We start from the raw sequence: 27,954 nt of genomic DNA, 5'->3' as shown, positions 1-27,954 counted from the left end.
TATAGTGATGATGACATGCAATCAATTACCATACAGGAAGAATCTTTGTGGACTCCATTTAATCACATCTGTTATAATTCCATGTTGCACAATCACAAATAATAATGAGGAAGGTACAAGGCATGAAGTAATGGCAAGTAACAGGGGAGGCTAGCATTTTTTGGTGGGTATGATATTTGTGCGTCTGTAACTTTCTCACTCATCATTATTGACGATTCATTTCAGGACTATCCGTAATCATGCTAGCATCCACATTAATGTACATGTTTAGAAGTGTTTAGAAACATATGCTATTCTTATTTACAATGTAAATGATTCCAAAGTGTCACAATACATTATTTACTATTAATTTCTATTGGGCACAAAATGATCTGAAACACAACCAGAACAAACAGCAAATGCATCCAACAAATTTGTAGTGTCACAAGCTTGATGCAATCATTGCGTGTTAGTCAAAAGTTTGGACACACCTAGTCATTCAAGGGTTTTTCTTTATTTTTTACTATTTTCTACATTGTAGAATAGTAGTGAAGACGTCAAAACTATGAAATAACACATTTGGAATCATGTAGTAACCAAAAAAGTCTTAAACAAATATTTTATATTTCAGACACATCAATGTATTCACCCCTTGCCTTGTTGATAGCTTTGCTGTAATTCCTAAACGGTTGACCCGATATGGATGAAAATAACCTGAAATTAAAGCTGACAGTCTGCACTTTAACCTCATCGCCGTATAATTTCAAATCTAAAGTGCTGTAGTACAGAACCAAAAGAAGACAAAATGCTTCACTGTGCCAATAATTACAGAGGGCTCTGTATGTTCTCATTCTAGCAGCCTGTGCACTCACTACCTGCTAATATTATGAGAAAACCATCACAAAAATACAAAACAAGTCCTGTGAATGTTAGAAAGAGCTTGGCATGGTATCTTATTTCCTTATCATCAAAATATGAATTCTTTAGAACATGTTGATCATGTTTAGCTTTGGGTAGAAGTGTAATTTTGATAACATCACCTTTATCGAAAATAACAAAGGCAATTTTTATTTTTCCTTTATTTAACTAGGCAAGTCAGTTAAGAACAAATTCTTATTTTCAATGACGGCCTAGGAACAGTGGGTTAACTGCCTGTTCAGGGGCAGAACGACAGATTTGTACCTTGTCGGCTGGGGGGTTTGAACTTGCAACCTTCCAGTTGCTAGTCCACCGCTCTAACCACTAGGCTACCCTGCCATGTCTCCCATTGTAACATTTCCTAGAAACAGCAGAAGTTGTCCAACTTGCTGTCGGTGCATTTGTACCTCCCCTGACTTTACTGTCAACTTCCGTTTACAGTCGGCTACTTTCGCCTTACCACTCAAACACGCCAGTGTATCTGGAATCCACTCCGCTGTACATTTCTCATAATTCCTCAAATAGAAAGACTTTAATCAGTTAAAACATGCCTATCAACCAATTTGTTAGCAACTATTGACCGCTGCAAACACAAACCGAGCTCATAAAAGGCCTCCAAAAAGCTCATGTACCAATGATTGCGTTCTATTAAACATACTTCCCCTGCTGTTCTATATTGCTGTAGCTGTATTGGCAGCATCTGTGCCCCCATGGGCAGGCTAGGTCAATAGTGGTACATTATGTTCGGCTTGTGCAGGTTGGAGCCTCAATGTGTCAGAGCACAGCATTGGCCAAGATGCTTAGCTTCAAGCCCTCACTAGCTATTTGTGTCTGTTAAGAATCATGAGAACCACAAGGCAACACAAGGTTTGGTCAGAGGGTAATACTTCCTTTTAGTAACAACCTAACCCTTTGTATTCAAATAAATTAGATTTATTTTGTTTTTTTATTGGAGGTTTAACCACTTCCAAGATCTCACCTAATTCATATGAGCGTTAGGCTAAACCTGTGATAGAATTAAAGCTTTCTTACAATGGTCTTTGTGACAGTGAGGAATGTCCAAACAAACAGTTTCCCAGGTATTTTGTAATTGAGAGGTTGATCCCAATTGGCCTTGAGATGAAACACTACAACGCATCACAAGTGTGTTCATTTATCATAGGTTCACAGATGATTGTGTGAAATGTTTATTTTCTTAACACTTGGAGATTAAAACAGTAATGCTTCGAGGGGAAGAAATATAGCTAGTCTATTCCAAAAACATCAATTTGTGAGATTATGGAGTTCTCTTGACAAGTTTTTTCTAAATGACCAACAAGTTTTTCACCATGATGATGATGATGCTGGTAAATGTGCGGTCTTGGGAAATTTTTAACGAGCTTGGTAAAGATTCTTTAATTAGTTTATAAATATTTAATTATTTAATTCAGCATACAAAAAGACAGTATGTACATCCACTCAAGAGTGGTTCATAATAACACAGGATTATATGAGACCGATGTGTTCTGTTCACATGCTCTGAGCGTTAGGCTTTGGACTACCTGCATGTCAGACATTATAGGGATGATGTGCTGTTTCTAACACTGGGAGTTATTTTTCCTTTTTCTGAGGATGCACACAGAACTTCCTGTCTGCAGGCGAGTCCCCATTCGAGTTCAAGTGTCCACAGTTCAACACCAGTTACTAAAAAAGTTCCATGACTGAAAGTACTTGAAGTTCCCTTTGTGTGTTTTGTACCTTTTTCCTCTCTTTCTTTGCGTGTCTTTCTCTCTTGAAAAAACAAGTATCATTTGAGCAATAAAAAAGATGGATCCTTCAGAACCCTTTGAACTCCGTGGATACGGTGAACGTCAACATCAGAGCGTGACCAGAAGTACAAAAAACAAACATCCAATATCATTTATTTTAATAAAGGTATATGAAAATATACTTTTGATATCCAAGTATAGCAAGTGTAAGGAAAGTGTAAGGAAAGAAAAAACCCTTGAGGACGGTGGTCTTCACGTAAACCGATAGGCATTGTCACAACACCCATTTGTCCACGTTCGTAAAAATGTTTAACTTTTTAGTCCAGCTTGTGGGTCAGAGTTTAATAAAGAATTATGAACAAAAATAAACTGTTTCTTGTCAAAATATACATGCTAAAGCTTAAGACAAAAGTAAGCCATCTTGGAAACGTAGTGCTTTGGTTATCTGTGCCCCAGCCCAGAGACTGGATGGATGAAGTAGACAACATGGACTCATTTGCAGACGTATCTCTCCACAATCCTCTCACACTTCTTACATGTGACATAGCAGCACCAGTGGTACTTGCAGTGGCAGCGTTCCACCAGCTTCTCTGTGTAGGGGTTGTAGCCTCGCCCACAGCACATCAGGTCGCAGCTGTCGCTGCCGATGGACGTCTTGTTGCACTGCCTGGAATGGACAGAGAGAGCAAGTTAAAATTATGTTTAATCCTTTTTTGCATCCATAAATGACACTGTCTGCCCCAAAACAAATGACAGAGAAACAAACCATTCTATACACCGGTAATACATTTTGGCCAATGGAAAGCCCTCAAGGTCCCTAACATATTTACACACACGCACTTACACATACACAGATACACATGGTCTCTCCAATGAATTCCCCGCTCAAAAAACCTCATTGATCTTAGAATAGTTCCTCTCTCAAATATCAACCCCAAAAAGTCCAACCCAAGCCTCACAAATGTATTTAAAAGGGAGAGCTTGACAAATGCTTATTGTGCATTCACCCAAACATTCTTCCACGTGTTTTGTCTGAGGGCAGCAGATGCTTTGCTTGGGACCCTTTAATTTCTTAAGCCCAGGGGCATCTTAAGTGAGCAGAAAATAGCTCTATCATAAATCAGAGTGAATATACAGGGGAGCCCTCCCTCTATTTAACCCTCTCCACATAATTGCATTGATTTATAATAGCAGAGTGTTAATGGCCAGCATGGTGGGAGACAGAGACACTAAGAGGATGGCTGAAGGCTGCTGACACAGAGGGAAAAGGAGGGAAGGGGTGGTGGGTAGGGAGGGGGGAGGGAGGGAAGGAGGGAGGGAGGGTGAGTCATTGGAATATGTAGGACAGACTCCTTTATTTATTTTCTTTTTACCTTTTTCTTTTTTGTTTATTTTTAGGGGGTGGATCAGCTTTAATATTGAGGATAGATTGTTGCTTCCATCAATGTAATTGTCTAAATCATTACCAATCCCCCATATAATTTTGGGGTAAATATATATATCCATATACATACATGCAGTGCATACAGTACATACACATACATACCCAAATATATATATATATGTAAACATTCATACACATACACATACAGTTGAAGTCGGACGTTTACATACACTTAGCTTGGAGTCATTAAATCTAGTTTTTCAACCACTCCACAAAATTCTTGTTAACAAACTATAGTTTGGCAAGTTGGTTAGGACATGTACTTTGTGCATGACACAAGTAATTTTTCCAACAATTGTTTGCAGACAGATAATTATTTATTTATCACAATTCCAGGGGGTCAGAAGTTAACATACACTAAGTGAACTGTGCCTTTAAATAACTTGGAAAATTCCAGAAAATTATGTCATGGCTTTAGATGCAACTGATAGGCTACTTGATATCATTTCAGTCAATTGGAGGTGTACCTGTGGATGTATTTCAAGGCCTACCTTCAAACTCAGTGACTGCTTGACATCATGGGAAAATCAAAATAAATCAACCAAGACCTCAGAAAAATAAATTGTAGACCTCCACAAGTCTGGTTCATCCTTGGGAGCAATTTCCAAACGCCTGGAGGTACAACGTTCATTTGTACAAACAATAGCACGCAAGTATAAACACCATGGGACCACACAGCCATCATACCACTCAGGAAGGAGACGCGTTCTGTCTCCTAGAGATGAACATACTTTGGTGCAAAAAGTGCAAATCAATCGTAGAACAACAGCAAAGGACCTTGTGAAGATGCTGGAGGAAACAGGTAAAAAAGTATCTATATCCACAGTAAAACGAGTCTTATATCGACATAACCTCAAAGGCCGTTCAGCAAGGAAGAAGCCACTGCTCCAAAACCAGCATAAAAAAAGCCAGACTATGGTTTGCAACTGCACATGGGGGCAAAGATCGTACTTTTTGCGAAATGTCCTCTGGTCCTCTGATGAAACAAAAATGGAACTGTTTGGCCATAATGACCATCATTATGTTTGGAGGAAAAAAGGTGGAGGCTTGCAAGCCGAAGAACACCATCCCAACCGTTGGCAGCATCATGTTGTGGGGGTGCATTGCTGCAGGAGGGACTGGTGCATTTCACAAAATAGATGGCAACATGAGCAAAGACGATTATGTGGATATATTGAAGCAACATCTCAAGACATCAGTCAGGAAGTTAAAGCTTGGTCGCAAATGGGTCTTCCAAATGAACAATGACCCCAAGCATACTTCCAAAGTTGTGGCAAAATGGCTTAAATACAACAAAGTCAAGATATTGGAGTGTCCATCACAAAGCCCTGACCTCAATCCTATAGAAAATGTGTGGGCAGAACTGAAAAAACGTGTGCGAGCAAGGAGGCCTACAAACCTGACTCAGTTACACCAGCTCTGTCAGGAGGAATGGACCAAAATTCACCCAACTTATTGTGGGAAGCTTGTGGAAGAACACCCAAACCGTTTGACCAAAGGTAAACCATTTAAAGGCAATGCAACCAAATACTAATTGAGTGCATTTAAACTTCTGACTCACTGGGAATGTGATGAAAGAAATAAAAGCTGAAATTAATAATTCTCTCTACTATTATTCTGACATTTCACATTCTTAAAATAAAGTGGTGATCCTAATTGGCCATGGTCATTTTTATGAGGATTAAATGTCAGGAATTTAAAACTGAGTTAACATGTTTTTGGCTAAGGTGTATGTAAACTTCTGACTTCAACTGTACATACATACACATTCATATATACATACATACATACATACATATGCACACTTTTTTTTAGAATATACCTTTATTATTCCCCGCAAACCCTACCACCCCTCCCACAATTGAAGTAAACTAATAAACAATAACACTTAGGCTTCTACCTTCAGTTTATACGTATCATACACATTTACAGACACAATCTACATTCTATTTTACAATAGTTATATATATATTGTTTTTACTCCTTCCTCTATTTCTGATGTCCATCCAGTTTGATTTCTATTTGTAACTGTGCTATTTCAAAATTTCTGAACCTATACACATTTTACAGACCCTGTATGTTTTACATTGGTTATCTTGTTGTTATTAGTCCCAACCTTCAGCTTCATTCAACCCCTCCCATCTTTCTCTTAACACCATCCATTTTGGATTTCTATTTGCCATATATTTTTCAACTGTGCTGTGATTCTTCAGAAAAGTACTGAACCTTTCTAATCTCATAGCTTCTACAGACTGTAAATTAAAGATAAACATTTTTGCTAAAATAATTATTGTATTATTGATCGATTGACTATGACTTTTCAAATCACCCAGTATTGCTATCTGCAGCGTTAGTTCTAGGTAAATGTTGCAATTCTTCAGCCATTCCTGGACCTGTGACCAAAAACGAGCTACATATGGACAGTACCAAAATAAATTATCTAATGACTCTGCCTCCTCACAGCAAATTCTGCAGAACTGGGAAGATTGTATCCCCCATGTATATAACATTATATTGGTTGCAAGAATTTTGAATAATAATTTAAATTTGAAGTTTTGAATCCGGCGTTGTTTTCATGAACTATGTGAATTCATGAACCATGTGCCATGGAATCGGTATCGAATATCTCGAATATCTCTCCCAAACTATTTTGCAATTTATATGGCACAGCTGTCAATTTCTTGGTCCTTAAATTAAATTGGTATATATTTTTATTTATCACAATTTTCTTTAACCATTTATGGTCTTTAATGCAGGGTCGACAGACAAGTTCCTTACTCTTTCCCCCTTCTACTTGCCTCTTTCATTTTTGTGGTAATGCTGCAATTAGTTGGTTGTAATTTTGGGTAGAGCAGACATTTCCACATGTCTGTGTTAGCTGCATGTGTGACATAACTCCACCAGTCCTGTTAATGATATAATTTACAAAAAGTAAAACTTTTTTTATCAAAAAATACATTCTTTCTATCAATTAGTATATTTGAGTTTAACCACAATATTTTTTGTATTTTTTGTTCTGTCCTTTCAAGTGGATTAAACTGAAAATGCAACCAACTTTCTAAGGCTTGTTTAAAAAAGAACAATATTTTGTAGAGAGGATTTCATTTTCAAATAATCAAATGTGAGCAGTTGTAATCTGAATAAAGGGAAAAAAGGCCATTCTTGAACATGGGGTGTGACATTCTTACTAATTTACTTGAGAACCATTTCATATTTAAGTATTAATTTTGTATGACTGATGCCTTTAGTGAGAGGTCTAATGCTTTTATATTTAATCATTTCTGCCCTCCAAATTCATATTCGCTACATAAATAGACCAGTTTAATTTTGTCTGGCTTGCCATTCCAAATAAAATTGAATATTTTTTGTTCATATAATTTTAAAAGCAGGTCACTAGGTGTAGGCAAAACCATAAGCAAATAGATAAACTGTGATATGACTAAAGAGTTAATCATGGAGATTTTTCCACAAATAGACAGGTATTTTCCTTTCCATGGTAGGAAGAGCTTATCTATTTTTGCTAACTTTCTATTAAAATATAGTGGAGTTAGATTATTTCTTTCTTTCGGGATATGTACACCGAGTATGTCCACATCCCTGTCAGACCATTTTATTGGTAAACTACACGGTAATGTAAAAGTTGCATTTTTTGTGATCCAATACATAATATAGTACACTTATCATAATTTGGTTCTAATCCAGAGAGGTTAGCAAAAGTATCTAGATCCTCTATGAGGCTGTGGAGGGATTCTAACTGTGGTTATAAAAGAAAACATAAATCATCAGCGTACCATGACACCTTTGTTTTTAAGCCACAGATTTCTAAACCCTTAATATTATTGTTAGATCTAATTTTAACAGCTAACATTTCGATGGCAATAATAAATAGATATGCCGATAGTGGACAACCTTGTTTTACTCCTCTTGACAGTTTAAAACTTTCCGACATGTAGTCATTATTTACTATCTTACACATAACTTTAACCAATTTTATAAGAGATTCTACAAAATTGAAATATTCTAGGCCTTTATATATAAACTCCAGTTGTACTTTATCAGCTATGAAAACGAGGACTGGTTTCCCCGATATTTCATAGTATTCTATTGTTCCCAGTATTTGTCTTATATTATCTCCAATGTATCAACCATGTAAAAAACCCGTCTGATTAGGATTAATAATATCTGACAATACCTTTTTAATTCCATGCGCCAATCATTTAGCTATAATCTTTTGCATCACAACACTGAAGTGTAAGAGGCCTCCATTTTTTTTAATGGACTGGATCTTTATACAGTATATACCACTTGAATCCTGTTTCAGTAACAATGAAATCAGACCTTCTTGTTGCGTGTCCGATAATCTACCATTTATATAGGAGTGGTTAAAACATGCTAATAATGGTCCTATGAGTATATAAAAAAAGTTTGTTATTCTTCCACTTCTATGCCATCCAGACCTGGAGTTTTCCCAGACTTAAAGGCTTTAATTGCATCATGAAGTTCCTCCTCTGTAATTTGGTCTTCACATGAGTCTTTCTGTACAGATGTTAATTTTACATTATTAATAGGAAACAAATCCATACAATTAGCTTTGATTGGTGGAGATGGAAGAGACTGAAACGAAAACATATTCTTAAAGTACTTTACTTCCTCTTTCAAAATATTGTTCGGTGAATCATGCATGACTACATCATCTGTAACAAGTTTCAATACATTTTTGGGGGTAGCATTTCTATGTTGAAGATTGAAAAAAAAATTGGTGCATTTATCCCCATATTCCATCCAGTTTGCTTTATTTTATAATATATTACACTGGATCTTTCTTGAAAAAGTTCCTCCATTTCTTTTTGTTTTTCCTCTAAACTTATTCTGTGCCTCTATGGTACCGTTTTTATTGCTATCTGCCTGCACTGTTAGTCCCTCTATTTCCTTTGTTATTATGGACTCTTTATCTCTAAATTGCATTTGTTTTATAGATGAGTACTGAATTGCATGGCCTCTAAATGCACACTTAAAAGTGTCCCATACAATAAAGGGATCTGCTGTACCTATGTTATGTTGGGAAAAGTCCATTATAAATTATTCTGTGCTAGTTATACACAAGTTATCATCCAGTAGGCTTTGATTAAATTTCCAATATCCTCGCCCACGTGGAAATTCTGTAAGAGTAACATATATATGCTAATTATGTGATGATCCGACCGCATTCTGTCCCCTATCGACACTTTTTAAACGTTTGGTGCCAGAGAGAATGGCATAAGAAAGTAATCAAGACGACTAGCTTGATAAAGCCTCTGCCATGTATATCTCACTAGGTCAGGGTATTTACGTCTCCATATATCCACTAATTCCAATATATCCATGACATTCATGATTTCCTTAAGTGCCTGAGGGTGATAGTTTGTAGTGTGATTTCCTTCCATAGAGGTATTGAAAACGGTATTACTATCTCCCACCATAATAATATAGTCTAGTGTTGCTTGTAGAGTTGATAAATTCTTATAAATATTTTCAAAGAAGCTTGGATTATCATTATTTGGACCGTATAGGTTAATAAGCCATATCTGTTTATTGTCCAATAACATATTTAAAATGATCCATCTACCTTGATAATCTGTTTGGACAATTTGCACATTTAGATCAAAATGACTGTTAATTAATATCATCACCCCTTTTGAGTTTCTTTCCCATGGGAGAAATATATTTCCCCCCAGTCCTTTTTCCCCAAAACTTCATCTAAAATTGTTGAATGAGTTTCCTGTAAACAATAGATATTATATTCCTTCTCTTTTAGCCAGGTAAATACTGATTGTCTTTTCGTAGTATCTGCTAAGCCATTACAATTATAACTGGCTATACTTATTTCACCACTTACCATAATGAGACACAAGTTTCAATTATATTTATCAAAATATATGTCTGTAAACGTACCATTAAAAACGAACATGATGATTGGGTGTCAATATAGCTGTACCAGGATATTTGCATTGCTGCTAAGTAAACCTCCAATTGGTCCCCACTATTCCACCCACTAAAACCCCTCCTCATCCCGAGTTGGGTTGTCATCCCAATGCCTGGCAGACCACCCCCGCTCCTCTAGATCCCATGGCCCTGAAGACACAGGGACCCATCCTTCGAAAAGAACACACAGTGCCACCCACAGAATAGAGCAAATCAACCGCCAAATGCATTTCCATCGCCCTCACCTTGATTTGTATTATATATAGCCATTAAAAAAATGTATATACATACTGTATATATATTTAAAAAATCATGTTTATCTTATTTTCCATAATTAGCTATTAATGTTTGTAGTAATGTAGGTAATTTATGCAAAGGATTTTTACCTCTCACCAGTCTCGCCATTACCAAAATTACATTATCGCAAGCAATTATTATTTTACCAAACAATTATTGTGATTCATCCTATATTGTCCCTAACATCTTTTACTCCCTCGCAACAGTTGGGATACACACACACTCATACACACTCATACACACTCAACCCCTTTCCCCCACAACAACCATAGACTCAACAGTTGCACTATCCTAGAGCCCAACTCAAGAAAGGTCTTGATTTACGAATGCATATACAGTTGCAGTTGTATGAGAAGGCCTGCAAAACTGAGCAAAGAAATGGGGAGATTTGATTAACCATTGTCAGGTCCTAGGTGATGGAGGTCAGATATACTCCTTTCCCCTGAAACACCCACAACATGTTCCCCCGTAGTGATCATATTCTAAGCATCTCTCCGTGCAGTCAGACCTTTGATTTTGTGGCACCATGGCCACAATAATATGCCCCCTCTCTGAATGTCCGAGTGTGACTCCCTCCCCATGTGTTACTGCAGCTACTGTTGCCAGCACTGCCACTGCCTGGGTGGGGGCACCCCACCGGAATCCCCCCCGGCTGGGTTCAAGGTCGTCAAGGTTCTCATTAGCAGCTTTGAGAATTTCCTTGTATATTATGCTCTCCCATCCTTACAATAATGGCCTTTGGGATGGAACAATTAACAATAGCTCTACACAGATTTGTTTTGTCAGGGAAAATCTGTCCTATCTGGTGCAAGTTAATGGATCAAAAGGACAGCACAGTCTGTTAACTCCACATCACTCTCACACAGCTGTCAATCACAGTCAGAGCTACTAATCTCATTCTGAATTAAAACACATCCTTCGATGGTGCCGTCACACGCAAGACCCACAGTGCTTGTTGCATTTGAGACACTGATCATCCCTCAGCTCCGGGGATATTATTGAAATGTAACTTGTTATGCATTTCCTATTATTACAGAACACATTCTAATCCCACAAACAACGTCACTATAGGACACTTGTAAAAGACAGCTTTCTACAGAAGAGGCGTCCAACATTTCTGTCCCTAACTGAGTAGGCTTCAAGTTTGCTGCTACTCCACTCCAGGTATTATCAAAGGGCAGTGGTGGAAAAAGTACCCAACGGTCATACTTAAGAGATACCTTAATAGAAAGTGACTCAAGTAAAAGTAAAAGTCACCCAGTAAAATTCTACTTGAATAAAAGTCTAAGTATTTGGTTTAAAATATATTTAAGTATCAAAGGTAAAAGTATAAATCATTTCAAATTCCTAATATTAAGCAAAACAGATGGCACATTTTCTTTTTTTTCTTCTTTTTTACGGAAAGCCACGGCGCACTCCAACATTCAGACATAATTTACAAATGAAGCATGTGTGTTTAGTGAGTCCACCAGATCAAAGGCAGTAGGGATGACCAGGGATGTCCGGTTGATAAGTGTGTGAATTTGACAATTTTGACTATTTGTCCTGCTAAGCGTTCAAAATGTAACGAGTACTTTTTGGTGTCAAGGACAATGTATGGAGAAAAAAGTACAATATTTTCTTAAGCGAAGTAAAAGTAGTAAAAAATATAAATAGTAAACTACTTAAATAGTACTTTAAAGTATTTATACTTAAGTACTTTACACAACTGTCAATGGGGTCAAAGCTATCCATGGCGAGGAGTAGTGAGATTAGAATTCACTTGAAGAGTAAACACAGATAAGGCCATCCTGAAGTGTGCACCACTGAATATGGCTCCGTCAGGGTATCCCACTAGCTCTTGTGGAGTGTCTAGGGATCGTGTGGGTGAGGAGTATAATGCTGTGATGAGGCCATGTGATGGCGAGGAGGAGGTGTGGGGTAGGGCGGTTAAAACATCCCTAGAACTCTGGGACCCTCTTGGAAGCACACACCACACGGCACATCAGTGGCACACGTCCCCTTGCAGACTGCCACCAACGATTGCAGGAGTCAGAGGCCGAGCCTTCTCTTGTCTCTACCCCTCCCTTTACGGGGTCTGAGACGCCGAAGCTTCCCACCATTAGCTCTGACAAATTGAAAACTCTAGTCATTGGCGACTCCATTACCCGCAGTATTAGACTTAAAACAAATCATCCAGCGATCATACACTGTTTACCCGGGGGCAGGGCTACCGATGTTAAGGCTAATCTGAAGATGGTGCTGGCTAAAACTAAAACTGGCGAGTGTAGAGAGTATAGAGATATTGTTATCCACGTCGGCACCAACGATGTTAGGATGAAACAGTCAGAGATCACCAAGCGCAACATAGCTTCAGCGTGTAAATCAGCTAGAAAGATGTGTCGGCATCGAGTAATTGTCTCTGGCTCCCTCCCAGTTAGGGGGAGTGATGAGCTCTACAGCAGAGTCTCACAACTCAATCGCTGGTTGAAAAGTGTTTTCTGCCCCTCCCAAAAAGATAGAATTTGTAGGTAATTGGCCCTCTTTCTGGGACTCACCCACAAACAGGACCAAGCCTGACCTGCTGAGGAGTGATGGACTCCATCCTAGCTGGAGGGGTGCTCTCATCTTATCTACCAACATAGACAGGGCTCTAACTCCTCTAGCTCCACAATGAAATAGGGTGCAGGCCAGGCAGCAGGCTGTTAGCCAGCCTGCCAGCATAGTGGAGTCTGCCACTAGCACAGTCAGTGTAGTCAGCTCAGCTATCCCCATTGAGACCGTGTCTGTGCTTCGACATAGGTTGGGAAAAATTAAACATGGCGGTGGGATCTCACTTTATCTCACTAGGATAAAGACCTCCTCCATTCCTGCCATTATTGAAAGAGATCATGATACCTCACATCTCAAAATAGGGCTACTTAATGTTAGATCCCTTACTTCAAAGACAATTATAGTCAATTAACTAATCACTGATCATAATCTTGATGTGATTGGCCTGACTGAAACATGGCTTAAGCCTGATAAATTTACTGTGTTAAATGAGGCCTCAGCTCCTGACTACACTAGTGACCATATCCCCCCGTGCATCGTCTTTTGAGCTTCTAGTCATGAAATCTATGCAGCCTACTCAATCACTTTTTATAGCTACTGTTTACAGGACTCCTGGGCCATATACAGCGTTCCTCATTGAGTTTCCTGAATTCCTATCAGACCTTGTAGTCATAGCAGATAATATTCTAATCTTTGGTGACTTTAATATTCACATGGAAAAGTCCACAGACCCACTCCAAAAGGCTTTCGGAGCCATCATCGACTCAGTGGGTTTGTCCAACATGTCTCTGGACCTACTCACTGTCACAGTCATACTCTGGACCTAGTTTTGTCCCATGGAAAAAATGTTGTGGATCTTAATGTTTTTCCTCATAATCCTGGACTATCGGACCACCATTTTTTACATTTGCAATTGCAACAAATAATCTCCTCAGACCCCAACCAAGGAACATCAAAAGTCATGCTATAAATTCACAGACAACACAAAGATTCCTTGATGTCCTTCCAGACTCCCTCTGTCTAACCAAGGACGCCAGAGGACGGAAATCAGTTAACCACCTAACTGAGGAACTCAATTTAACCTTGCGCAATACCCTAGATGCAGTTGCACCCCTAAAAACTAAAAACATTTCTCATAAGAAACTAGCTCCCTGGTATACAGAAAATACCTGAGCTCTGAAGCAAGCTTCCAGAAAATTGGAACGGAAATGGCGTCACACCAAACTGGAAGTCTTCCGACTAGCTTGGAAAGACAGTACCGTGCAGTATCGAAGAGCCCTTACTGCTCCTCGATCATCCTATTTTTCCAACATAATTGAGGAAAATAAGAACAATCCGAAATTCCTTTTTGATACTGTCAAAAAGCTAACTAAAAAGCAGCATTCCCCAAGAGAGGATGGTTTTCACTTCAGCAGTAATACATTCATAAACTTCTTTGAGGAAAGATCATGATTATTAGAAAACAAATTACGGACTCTTTAAATCTGCGTATTCCTTCAAAGCTCAGTTTTCCTGAGTCTGCACACCCCTGCCAGGACCTAGGATCAAGAGAGACACTCAGGTGTTTTAGTACTATATCTCTTGACACAATGATGAAAATAATCATGGCCTCTTAACCTTCAAGCTGCATACTGGACCCTATTCCAACTAAACTACTGAAAGAGCTGCTTCCTGTGCTTGGCCCTCCTATGTTGAACATAATAAACGGCTCTCTATCCACCGGATGTGTACCAAACTCCCTAAAAGTGGCAGTAATAAAGCATCTCTTGAAAAAGCCAAACCTTGACCCAGAAAATGTTTTAAAAAACTATCAGCAGCAACTTACTGCCTTCCTGAAGACAAACAATGTATATGAAATGCTTCAGTCTGGTTTTAGACCCCATCATAGCACTGAGCCTGCACTTGTGAAGGTGGTAAATGACCTTTTAATGGCATGAGACCGAGGCTCTGCATCTGTCCTCGTGCTCCTAGACCTTAGTGCTGCTTTTGATACCATCGATCACCACATTCTTTTGGAGAAATTGGAAACCCAAATTGGTCTACATAGACAAGTTATGGCCTGGTTTAGATCTTATCTGTCGGAAAGATATCCGTTTGTCTCTGTGAATGGTTTGTCCTCTGACAAATCAACTGTAAATTTCGGTGTTCCTCAAGGTTCCGTTTTAGGACCACTATTGTTTTCACTATATATTTTACCTCTTGGGGATGTCATTCGAAAACATGATGTTAACTTTCACTGCTATGCGGATGACACACAGCTGTACATTTCAATGAAACATGGTGAAGCCCCAAAATTGCCCTCGCTACAAGCATGTGTTGTAGACATAAGGAAGTGGATGGCTGCAAACTTTCTACTTTTAAACTCGGACAAAACAGAGATGCTTGTTCTAGGTCCCAAGAAACAAAGAGATCTTCTGTTGAATCTGACAATTAATCTTAATGGTTGTACAGTCGTCTCAAATAAAACTGTGAAGGAACTCGGCGTTACTCTGGACCCTGATCTCTCTTTTGAAGAACATATCAAGACTGTTTCAAGGACAGCTTTTTTCCATCTACGTAACATTGCAAAAATCAGAAACTTTCTATCCAAAAATGATGCAGAAAAATGTATCCATGCTTTTGTCACTTCTAGTTTAGACTACTGCAATGCTCTACTTTCCGGCTACCCGGATAAAGCACTAAATAAACGTCAGTTAGTGCTAAATACGGCTGCGAGAATCCTGACTAGAACCAAAAAATTTGATCATATTACTCCAGTGCTAGCCTCCCTACACTGGCTTCCTGTCAAGGCAAGGGCTGATTTCAAGGTTTTACTGCTAACCTACAAAGCATTACATGGGCTTGCTCCTACCTATCTCTCTGATTTGGTCCTTCCGTACATACCTACATGTACGCTACGGTCACAAGACGCAGGCCTCCTAATTGTCCCTAGAATTTCTAAGCAAACAGCTGGAGGCAGGGCTTTCTCCTATAGAGCTCCATTTTTATGGAATGGTCTGCCTACCCATGTGAGAGACGCAAACTCGGTCTCAACCTTTAAGTCTTTACTGAAGACTCATCTCTTCAGTGGGTCATATGATTGAGTGTAGTCTGGCCCAGGAGTGTGAAGGTGAACAGAAAGGCTCTGGAGCAACGAACCGCCCTTGCTGTCTCTGCCTGGCCGGTTCCCCTCTTTCCACTGGGATTCTCTGCCTATAACCCTATTACAGGGGCTGAGTCACTGGCTTACTAGGGCTCTTTCATACCGTCCCTAGGAGGGGTGCGTCACTTGAGTGGGTTGAGTCACTGATGTGATCTTCCTGTCTGGGTTGGCGCCCCCCCTTGGGTAGTGCCGTGGTGGAGATCTTTGTGGGCTATACTCGGCCTTGTCTCAGGATGGTAAATTGGTGGTTGACGATATCCCTCTAGTGATGTGGGGGCTGTGCTTTGGCAAAGTGGGTGGGGTTATATCCTTCCTGTTTGGCCCTGTCCGGGGGTGTCATCGGATGGGGCCACAGTGTCTCCTGACCCCTCCTGTCTCATCCTCCAGTATCTATGCTGCAGTAGTTTATGTGTCGGGGGCTAGGGTCAGTTTGTTATATCTGGAGTACTTCTCCTGTCCTATCCGGTGTCCTGTGTGAATTTAAGTATGCTCTCTCTAATTCTCTCTTTCTCTCTTTCTTTCTCTCTCTCAGAGGACCTGAGCCCTAGGACCATGCCACAGGACTACCTGACATGATGACTCCTTGCTGTCCCCAGTCCACCTGGCCGTGCTGCTGCTCCAGTTTCAACTGTTCTGCCTGTGATTATTATTATTTGACCATGCTGGTCATTTATGAACATTTGAACATCTTGGCCATGTTCTGTTACAATCTCCACCTGGCACAGCCAGAAGAGGACTGGCCACCCTACATAGCCTGGTTCCTCTCTAGGTTTCTTCCTAGGTTTTGGCCTTTCTAGGGAGTTTTTCCTAGCCACCGTGCTTCTACACCTGCATTGCTTGCTGTTTGGGGTTTTAGGCTGGGTTTCTGTACAGCACTTTGAGATATCAGCTGATGTACGAAGGGCTATATAAATACATTTGATTTGATTTGATTTGGCTGATGGTGCCTTAAGAATCGGCATAAAGGACGCGCAATATGTCTTCAGGTTACAGTATCTGTTAAGTGGCCTGCTGCTCAGTAGCTCAGGGCTAGGCACATGACACTTGACATTTGGACTGTAGCTGGCTCCAGGAACAGTAAAGACACATTTGTATTAACTGTTTTCAATGGTCCACATATGTTAGTCTGCATTTCCAGCTCCAAGAGCTGCAGACCACAAAAACCTACTCCTTTTTTACATTTGTAATACATCTTCTGCAGTCCAAAACCAAATAGCAGAGATTCAGGAATATGCTGCTAAAATGGATACCCATGCGAAAGGCAGAAAATCCACTAGGCTGCCAAAGATGGCTAGCACATTTTTGTAGAAGGGTGGTGCCCAGACCTCTCTCTATATCTGGCCCTTACCTCAGACGAAGAAAACGTCCATTACTTTCCGCTAAGTTCTCACAGTTGTCAGACCAACAACATGCAGCATACATTTAAGCAATAAAGCCCGAGGGGGTGTGGTATATGGCCAAGGCTGTTCTTATGCATGACTCAACGCGGAGTGCCTGGATACAGGCCTTAGCCGTGGTATATTGGCCACTTACCACAAACCCCCGAGGTGCCTTATTGCTATTATAGACTGGTTACCAACGTAATTAGAGTAGTATAAATAAATGTTTTGTCATACCTGTGGAATATGGTCTGATATATCACGGCTGTCAGCCAATCAGCATTCAGGGCTCGGACCAACCAGTTTCTAATTCCTAATAAAACACTTCAGATGAATAGAGAGTCTTATTCTATCTTTGGGGACCATTACCTCTCATATCGATATCAGCTGAATGCACTCAGGCCCTAAGAATAACCGCATTACTCACCCTTGTCTGATTGCAACACAAGGGCCCAAGTCACAACGGTCATGTCAGGGACACGTGCTCAGACATACCACAGACAGGCTAATCTCCGGGACCACTTTCTTTGTCAGAGATTCTTAAAACAAAATGGTGTCTGCCACCAGAGTGGGTGGTAGCTAATTAAATCAACATCCTGGACAAACTACTCGCTTGAGAAAACAAACAGGATTGGTCCAGACAGAGCCAGGCCAGTAAACTGAGTATCTAGAGTTTTTCAAAAGAGGACCTCTGATTTTATACGGTATATACTTCCACAATGTGCCACCCATCACACCCTGCTTTTATGAACATAAGGCACACACACACACACACACACACACACACACACACACACACACACACACACACACACACACACACACACACACACACACACACACACACACACACACACACACACACACACACACACACACACACACACTGTAACAGTCTCACCTGTCCTGGGTGCCAATGGAGCCGAGCTTGTCGTTCTTGGCGCAGAAGTCTGGGGAGCTCTGCAAGTAAACCAGCTCGTTCTCCCTAACGGGCCTGATGTCGATGTCCTTGGGGACCAGCTGCTTGCGCGTACCCATGGGTCTGTGCACCACCTTGGTGGCTGACAGGTACTTGGTCTTCAGGTCCATGGCGATATCCTTCAGGTCCTGCAGGCCTCTCCAGCAGGTCCGTATGGAGCAAGAGCCAGACACACCATGACACTTACATTTCATCACCAGCGCATCCCTCAGGGCCTGGGGGAGAAATAGAGGATGTGAATGTCAAACACTGTTACTACTGAGGCTGATGCTATGGCAGAAAATACGTAAAATATTCTCCAAAGGCATTATAAATTACAAGAGTTATAAATGTACATGCTCATATGTAGGGCTGTTACGGTGACCGTATTACCACCACACCGCTGGTCAGGAGTCATGACGGCAGTCCAATTCCACCTGACCGTTTAGTCAGGGTAACTTGGCTTTTCCAAGCTCTGATGCTGCTGATGGTCATTAGTAGCCTACCAAACTTGCTAACTGCCTGGTACTCCGCACTCTATTGTCCCTCTAATCACTCTGACATCAATGCAAATGTCATCGAAAATCTAATCAAACTCTTCATTAGAGCCCATTAGCTCACGTTGAGCAACATTTCTATTAAAAAGAGGAGGATCCTATCAGCTTTCTATAGGTATGGCATACTATATTTATTTCTCTACTTTCCTAGTAGTAAGCACATTGCTTATCTTTACAACAGGAGTATAGCCTACCTGGCTGGCATGAAAATGAACCACGTGAAAAGCGTCCTCCATTCTCTATTTAAGTGCAAAGATGACGTATTTTTTTCTGCAGCCCCTGTTTGAAGACAGGTGCATGATAATGGTCCATTCTAAATCAAAACTAATTTCACACATATATTATTTAGTATATGTAAAGACAAGATTAAATCAAGAATAGTGTGATGGGTGACAATGTTAGCCTATCACTTATGAATGATATATTATCACGTGTGAATGAATCCCAGCTTAAGGCAAGCAGCGCATACATTTTTTTGCGACTTTTTCAAATCATAGTCGCACACTACATGTAGCCTAGCCCATAGGCCTATATATTTTGATAAGGTTTGTATCACAACTGAAGTGGCCAAATAACTTCTTAAAATAAAGCACATTAATCCGCTTTATAACGGGTGTAGAGCCTAAAGGGAATACATACGCAGCGGGTGAGTTTGGGGAAGATAACTTTCACCATAAAAATGCACCTTTATAATCAAATAAATACATACATTATCACATTTGTGGTCACTTTTGAGAATGGTGTTTTCCTGCTAATGGAACATTCGCGCTTATAGTCTACTGCAGTGTGAGCATTTGCTGAGCTTATAATGTTAAGAAATAGCCTAATAGTTTATCAACATTTTAAGCTAAACATTCTCATCTGTTGCATCAGGCTCATTGCTTAAAACAGTTTTTTTGAAGGTAGTGGTTGTATTAATGTATTTTCTTTACCATCACCTGTTGACAAAATGGCATGACCGCCAGAGCCCTACTCATATGTCCACCCGTATATTCATATATCCCTCTTTCAATCCAGACTGCTGTTACTACTACTACTACTACTATTACTACCACTACCACTACCACCGCTACCACTACAACTAAAACCACTATCACTACTCCAACTACCACCACCACCACCACCACTACCACTAACACTACTGCCACTACCACTAATACCACTACCACTACTACCACTACTTCTACTACTACTACCATTACTACCACTACTACCACTACTACCATTACTACCACTACCACTACTACCACTGACACTACTACCACCACTACTACTACCACTACCACTACCACTACCACTACCACCACCACCACTACCACTAACACTACTACCACTACCACTAATACCACTACCACTACTACCACTACTTCTACCACTACTACCATTACTACCACTACCACTACCACTACTACCACTACTTCTACCACTACTACCATTACTACCACTACCACTACTACCACTACCACCACTACTATTACCACTACCACTACCCCTACTTCTACTACTACTACTACTACTACCACTACCACTACCACTAATACTACTACTACTATATCTGATTAGCATAAACAGTGAGTATATCCGTGATCTGCGTGTGTAACTACCTGTCTCCCCACTTCACTGTTGTGCAGGTGCATCAGCTTGTTGGCGTGGGAGCCTGCCTTCTTCATCTTCATGGGGGCGTCAGAGAACTTGGAGCCCATGACCAGGCCGTAGTGCAGGTTGTCTGCACAGCCACCCCAGCGGTAGCCTGGCTCAGGGATCTCTCCGGGGATGGGGCCACATGAACACAGCCGCAGGTCCCCCGATGTGCACGCCCGCGCGATGGTGTGGCTGATGGCTGCCGCAGACAGGGCGTACACGAACGCTGACTCCCTTGTGCCTGTTGAGAACAACAAGACAAATCCTTGTAAGTGAGGGAACTGACTTCTGTAGATTAACTGTTATTGTTTTTCATTCATGTAACCTTCATTTAACCCTAACCTGTACCCTTAGTGAGGGTAACATGACATAGTCACTAGACATATATGGTTATACAGCCAGAGTGAATAATATGGATGTTATAAAGTGAGTGGACAAAACATTAGGAACATGCTCTTTCCATGACAGACTGACCAGGTGAATCCAGGTGAAAGCTATGATCCCTTATTGATATCACTTGTAAAATCCACTTCAATCAATGTAGATGAAGGGGAGGAGACAGGTTAAAGAATGATTTTTAAGCCTTCGGACAATTGAGATATAGATTGTGTATGTGTGCCTTTAAACAGAGTACCGGTTTGAGTGTGTCAGGAACTGAACCACTGCTGGGTTTTTCAAATCAACAGTTTCCCGTGTGTATCAAGAATGGTCCACCACCCAAAGCACATCCAGCCAACTTGACCTCCTAATGTTTCGTACACTCAATGTATAGGTAATGAAGTGTGTACACACAGATGGCATATATGTCAATGCTGGATGATGGAGGTAGGAGACAGGAAGAAAGAACCATTCAGGCCATCAAAGACATCCCTGTATGAAGAAGAGCATTCGTCTAGAGTCTGCCAGGGGCTTCTTAAGACTGGTCTAACAGTTGACAGATGGAGCCTGTCTTCTCCTGAGGCGCATCATCGTGGAGCTATCTCACTAAACCTTTGATTAGAAGCCAGCTCTTTGTTGTGGGGTTTTTACATCTTCACCCAAACTCAGTAAAACTGGAACTGGCATTGGTTCTGTCTGGCTCAGCAAAGATCCTTTTGGCAATGGAAATGAACCCGTCAAGGTACAAGTCCAGAACACGGAAAGACTCTCAAAACACTGCAAGGAGTGTGCATTTAATGAAATGAGGATCGATAGAAAAAATGTAGGCACATTACTAATGCTTTGTACTGAAGGGAGCAACTAAGAGCCTGCCTATTCATAAGAAGTATGTTCCGCAGAGATCGCTGGCAATATTTCACATCATGCTTTACTATAGAAAGACAGATGTATTTAGGTAATGTATGCTGTAAAAAGGATTTAAAACTGCGAAGGATGAGATGCCACAAAAAAAAGATATCTAGATCCCTTCTAATAGTCACTGTCCAACTCAATACTATCTCTTACATAGTGGAATCTATTGTGCAACAGAAAAGGCACTACTATTTTTATTTTTTAAATGAACCTTTATTTAACCAGTTAAGATCCATTGAGGTTAAAACCTCATTTGTGAGGGGGCGACCTGGCAAGAAGGACATACAGGGAAAGTGTGTACATAAAGTGTACATAAAATATTATAACAAAAAAATACTAAATACACACAAAAGACAAAGTGTCACAAGTTACAGATACGTTTGAAGATTATCTGTATCTAAGCTATGAAGACAACTACATCAAGTACTTGGAATTTAAAGAGAAGAACTTTGTAGCACAGATATTATGGAGGTGAGTGGGTAGGGTGATAGCGGATGATTTTCTTTCTTTCAAGGGGACACAAAGAAGAATGGTATCCTTTGCTTGTCACAGTGAGCTCTGCCCTCAGAGCACAAAAGACCACCAAGGACGATAATTAAAGCTTTAAACTCTCTCTTGTAAATAATCTCCAGCGACACTTAGGTTCGATTTTTGAATCCCACCAAGGACACAGAGTTTCTGCTGTGCTAATCATTTGGTCAGAGAAGATCACTCCTAGTTTGTTTGAAAAAAGCGTATAGTTCGCACACCGAGCACAATGGATCTCACACCACCATTTCAGTCAATAGATCTTCACATAGTTTACTCCAGTATTCTGGAGTTGATTTTCCGTATTTTACGCCTAGTTCTAACCACCATAAATAATAGATTGTGACCAGTAGGCCTACCTCTGTCAAGGTCCGGTCGATACCTCGAGGAGTCACTGGGGATTTCAATAGAGGAACAGTTCCAGCGCATGTCAGCGAAGGTCTTCTGGCAGGTCTTCTTGACCTCGCGAGCTGCAGCGATGATGGTCTGCATGAGCTCCAGGTTGCTCCGACACAGCTGGGCTTGTGAGGACACGAGGCCCGGCAGCAGCTTGCAGTGGTGGGTCTGGTTGATGTGTAAGGACACAGGTGTGTGTGATAGGGCCCTGGAACAGAAACAGACATGCAAAAGCCAATACAATGTCATTTTCTTACTTGTGCCATATACTGAGCCACATGTTTTCAACCATTCAAACACAATGAGAGCTGTTTGGAATGGGGAACATTTTTGGCATTTGAACCACTTGACTTAGGAGATACAATGGAAATGCCCATGGAAATCTCTCAAAAATCACGAACAGGTAAAACATAATAGACCACAGCTTGGCATCAGGTTATTCTCCTGATTCAGTTCACTAGAGGAGGTTCCAGAACATGCCAAACAATTTATTCATCATAGGCAAAAAGCCAAATCTGACGGCGCTACATCTATTAATCTATCATCATTTACACTCTTCATTGGTTTAAAGGATTTTATTCCACCCGAGACTTTACTCTGACATAAGTCATCTGAATATGGAAATCTAAAAGGGGGGCACACATACTTTGTTTTCACTTAGACTGAATAGAAGATTAGTTCATAGAAAATCCACCAGAGAACCTGGTCAGTCAGTCAGTTCCTGATCTTTGTTTTCTATGTCTTGCAGGAGCACTGCGAGGGAGAGAGAGTTCTGTGAGAACCAGCCAATGCCTCATGCACCTTGGCCTGTTTGGGATTAGGAGGAAGGGGCGGCCACTCCATGCCTAATGGTAAACTGCGACACCCCTGTGCTCCTAGTAACCCAGCGCTCACAAGTGTTTATGGTCCCATCTGGTTCACATCCAGGCCCTGTAGCAATATCAAGGCTGGGAGAGACCCTTTCTACGATAGGATTTAGTACAATGTCATGCAATCCCCAATCTCACTCTCTCTCTCTCTCTCTGAGGCACATTTTCTGCTCAACGGTTATAGCCTAGAGAAATATTAACAACTTACTCATATAGCTTTCAGATGCTACAGATGCTAAATAACCATTCCAAATCATGTGCAGGCTTAAAATGGCCATTCATCTGTGAACAGAATACAAATATGTACCAAAATCACTTAAGAAGAGTGTGCAAAGCTGTCATCAATGCAAAGGGTTTGAAGAATCTCAAATATAAAATATATTTTGAATTGTTTTAACACTTTTTTGGTTATTACATGATTCCATATGTGTTATTTCATAGTTTTGATAAAGAAAAACCCTGGAATGAGTAGGTGTGCCAAAACTTTTGACTGGTACAGTATATATATATACAAAAGTATGTCGACACCCCTTCAAATTAGTGGATTCGGTTATTTCAGCCACACCCGTTGCTGACAGGTGTATAAAATCGAGCACACAGCCATGTAATATTCACAGACAAACATTGGCATTAGAATGGCCTTACTGAAGAGCTCAGTGACTTTCAACGTGGCAAAAGTCATAGGATGCCACCTTTCCCTGGTCAACTGTAAGTGCTGTTATTATGAAGTGGAAACGTCTAGGAGCAACAATGGCTCAGCTGTAAAGTGGTACGCCACACAAGCTCACAAAACGGGACCGGCGAGTGCTTTCTGGCAACAGTTTGGGGAAGGCTCTTTCCTGTTTCAGCATAACATTCTGACTAGACCGGGCGCGCACGTGCTTCAATGTGCATGTTAATTTTGTCCACCCACACCAGATGCGATCAGGACACACAGGTTGAAATATCTAAACGAACTCTGAGGGTAAACCAAGTTTGTTTCTAATATATCCTCGTTCAGGCTTCTTCTTTGGACTTTATATGGCGGTTGGAAACTTTAAGGTGCATTACCACCACTGACTGGACTGGAGTGTGGACCTCAGTTCATCTTTCAATCACCCACATGGATATATGCTCCTAAAAACCAATGAGGAGATGGGAGAGGTGGGACTTGCAGAACTTAGTTCTATTTTAGTGCCTGGCTATGCAGACCAACTCCATATTAATTCAACGAGCAGGTGTCCACATACTTTTGGTTATGTAGTGTATATATATTATTATTCTTTTTCTCGTTTTTGGAAATTGATCCGCCAGTTGCCCATCCCCACTGTAGAGCATTAATTTTCCGATCTCTAATTCCAGTTCAAATCTTCTTATTAACATTCACCAGGCAACAAATTGTGAACCTCATTTAATCTCAGTACTCAAACTAAAACACACAACCTGTCTTTCTTTTTACCCACATAGACAATATGGCAAAAAATGTCATCTTCAGATGGACAATAAAGTTCAATTATATTCTGTTATTTTCTATAACAGTTTAAGAAGCAATACAGTAAAAAATTAGAAGGATTAGGAGAGCCCCATCTTCTGTACAACATTGTGCACAATAAAGGAAAATGCAGACACAAAAATAAGGAAAGAAAAGGTCCTTACAGCCATTTGATACCGGAGCAGATCTGGGACAACAGCAGAATGGTAAGCAGACAGAGCGGGAGGGTGTTAGACATTTTCTTCATGATGATAATGTTCCAACTTAGAGATGACGGTAATGCAGGTGAATGTTGGCTTCTAGGCTCTTCTAGATGCAATCACAAGTCAACTGTCATGGCACCGTCTCACCCTCTATCCCCTGTTTGGTGGAATAGAAAAATGCACCATTAAAATGCACCTCCAGTGAGAATCTCACATTTAAAAGTTAATATTCTGTTAACTCATATCCAAATAATGTTGTTGACTCCTCCTATACTCATATATGTGGCCAAAGCATAAATTGGAGAAGAAGAAAAAACACCTCAAACTTGTATCTCGACCAGACATAATATTGTTCTATTTCCTCATTGAGGATTATGTCATCCTCCTGAGGAGGATGAGCTGGCCTATCAGCGGTCTATTTGCGTGAATATTTTGAATGACCAGAATATGCCCACACCATTCCCACACAGAAAAACTTCATTTTAACATAATTAATGACAAAAAATTCGGAGGGAAAACTATTTTACTCATATTGTCATTAATTATAGGTCATATTTATACAAATCTGGAAACACTGGACAGTTACTTTAAAGCAACATTCCACAGCAAATATTCAAAACAAAAGATCATCTATACTATATTGGTTTTATTTATTGTCACATTTTTTTTAAATATAGTGTCAAAGTAATAGAGAAATCTAAAACTCTATTTCAATAAATGTATTAATTATGGAATCCTCTTTCCCACTGCAACAACACCAAGACACATATTCAGCATAGCAAAGTTTATAGCAGCACATAAACTTTGCTGAGTTTGCTCATAAATTTCAATGATCCTTTTGGGAAACGCTGATCATGTAAATTACATAAACTCTCCCGAAAGTTGACAGAATCTCAAAAATTCTCTGAAAAATTCTCACAAAATTCTCACAATTGATAAAAGGTTACCTTCCCAAAAGTGTTACCCTCCCACAAATAATGCCCAACTACGACCAATTCTGCACTAAATATCCTGTATATATATGTTTTGTTTTTACAAATGAGCAATTAAAATGTAACTTAGGCTAGGTAGGATATAACCACAAATTGACTGTAATTTATTCTTAACTTTGGAGAAATCTCAGAAGGAATTTTAGATATTAGGATGATCAGTGGAAGGCTACAACAAACCAGCACAGTAAACCTATAGCCTCCAGCAGACAAGGTTTTTAGGCCTACATGGCATTACCTGCATCAGATAGGGCCTTTTATTGTCCATGTGAATCTCAGAGCTTTACATCTATGCATAAAACAAAACACTACTGATTGTAGTGATATTTACAGTGGGAAGAGTAGTTGCTTAATAATTCTTATAACCACAAACAATAAGACATATGTCAATATTATCACCAGGGCCAAATATTCACAAGCATCATTAACCATGTGTGTAATGATGATCCATCCAAGTGTATAGACCCGTTTCGAGTTGTCATCTAAATTGGGTTAGGACTATATGCTGTACAGGAGCGTAACAAGACACGTAGGACATTTAAACTAAAACGCATGTGGTAGCCTATACGCGCTAGCAATCAACCATAAATTTAGACTAGAGAAGAAAATCCGATTCTACATTGTCAACATTTCTTTAACATTGACATTAACATTTCACTACCCGACCCCTACAGTTGTGGTAGCTAGTTAGTAGCCTAGTTATATTAATCTCGAGCTCCCATTAAATGTTTACATAAAGTGCATTGGGTTTATGCGAGGGAAACTTCTCTATACATGCAGAGCTTAAATTGGGATTTGTGTGGGGTGAACTGTCAATTAAATTATTTGTTTTTCCATGATTATCTTCAACAAATATCAATTAAATTCCATCTATTAGCCATGTCAGCCACTCAACCTAAAGCGGTGGAACTTTTTTCCACATCGTTCTCTTTCAATTTCCCACATGAATGCATGTTTGAAGCTGTCTTCTTGTTTCTAAGCCTTCTATTCAGTCCCTGTGGGGACGGGAGGACAATTCAAAAAGGCACTTGCACAGCTGAGTTATCTTTGTTGCAGGTGCATGTTAACAATTGAATAACATGGAAGGAAAGAGAAACCCGCACACTGCTCTTGCTAGTATCACTGTTCTTTATTAAGCTCTACTTATCGGCCTCAAGGCCTTCGTCATAGCTTTTTCGTCTGAGCTTTTTTTTGCGAGGCAAATCAAATGAAGTTAAAGTTCAAATGCAAATACTTTGAGTCACGTTCAACATCATGAAGTGGCCTGTCGAGTCGTTATTCCAACAATATATTGAATACAATCTATCCAAACTACAAGAGTAGAACTTGATCAAATATAAGCTTTAAATAGCCTAACTTAAAACAAGATTTAAAACAACAACAAAAAGAAGCATGTTATCGATAACTTTAGACTATGATAGTCATGTGATGAAACAGTATGTCATTGCTCCTCACCTTTAATGATGATTAAGTATCAATTCCGTGTAGCCTAATATCCTTTTGAATTCAATATCTTCCACAAACACGTATAAATCCACAATTTCGTAATTCGAATGAATCCCAAAAAGAGGAAAGCATCGTTTACTCCCCAGCAGCAGCGGCTCTCTTCTCTCGCAGGTTCTTCGGTGTGGTGTGTCTCGAGCTGCTGAATG

At 40.1% G+C, this 27,954-nt stretch overlaps 1 protein-coding gene across 1 annotated transcript; it reads right to left on the bottom strand.

Moving 5' to 3' along the window:
• Positions 1 to 40: 40 nt before the first annotated feature.
• On the bottom strand, positions 41 to 27,954 carry LOC115135892 (protein Wnt-11-like). Its single transcript, XM_029671061.2, has 6 exons — positions 27,758 to 27,954; positions 25,275 to 25,470; positions 22,734 to 22,978; positions 20,520 to 20,797; positions 18,302 to 18,594; positions 41 to 3,312 (listed from the first exon to the last, which is right to left on the bottom strand). The coding sequence occupies exons 2-6, from the start codon at positions 25,355 to 25,357 to the stop codon at positions 3,138 to 3,140; spliced, it is 1,074 nt and encodes a 357-aa protein (XP_029526921.1). The 5' UTR covers positions 25,358 to 25,470; positions 27,758 to 27,954; the 3' UTR covers positions 41 to 3,137.

The sequence above is a fragment of the Oncorhynchus nerka genome, linkage group LG10 (assembly GCF_034236695.1).
Source record: "Oncorhynchus nerka isolate Pitt River linkage group LG10, Oner_Uvic_2.0, whole genome shotgun sequence".
NCBI classification, from domain to species: Eukaryota; Metazoa; Chordata; class Actinopteri; order Salmoniformes; family Salmonidae; genus Oncorhynchus; species Oncorhynchus nerka.
Note: the sequence above shows the minus strand (reverse complement) of the source record. Positions and strands in the feature narration are given on the sequence as shown.

Bases quoted from the DNA above. Each gene is read 5' to 3' on its own strand.
- LOC115135892 (XM_029671061.2), bottom strand. From the start codon at position 25,357: ATGAAGAAAATGTCTAACACCCTCCCGCTCTGTCTGCTTACCATTCTG. The intron at 22,979-25,274 runs GTAAGGACCTTT...TTTCTGTTCCAG, and splicing joins TGCTCCGGTATCAAATGGCT to GGCCCTATCACACACACCTG. The intron at 20,798-22,733 runs GTAGGCCTACTG...TGTTCTCAACAG, and splicing joins TCGACCGGACCTTGACAGAG to GCACAAGGGAGTCAGCGTTC.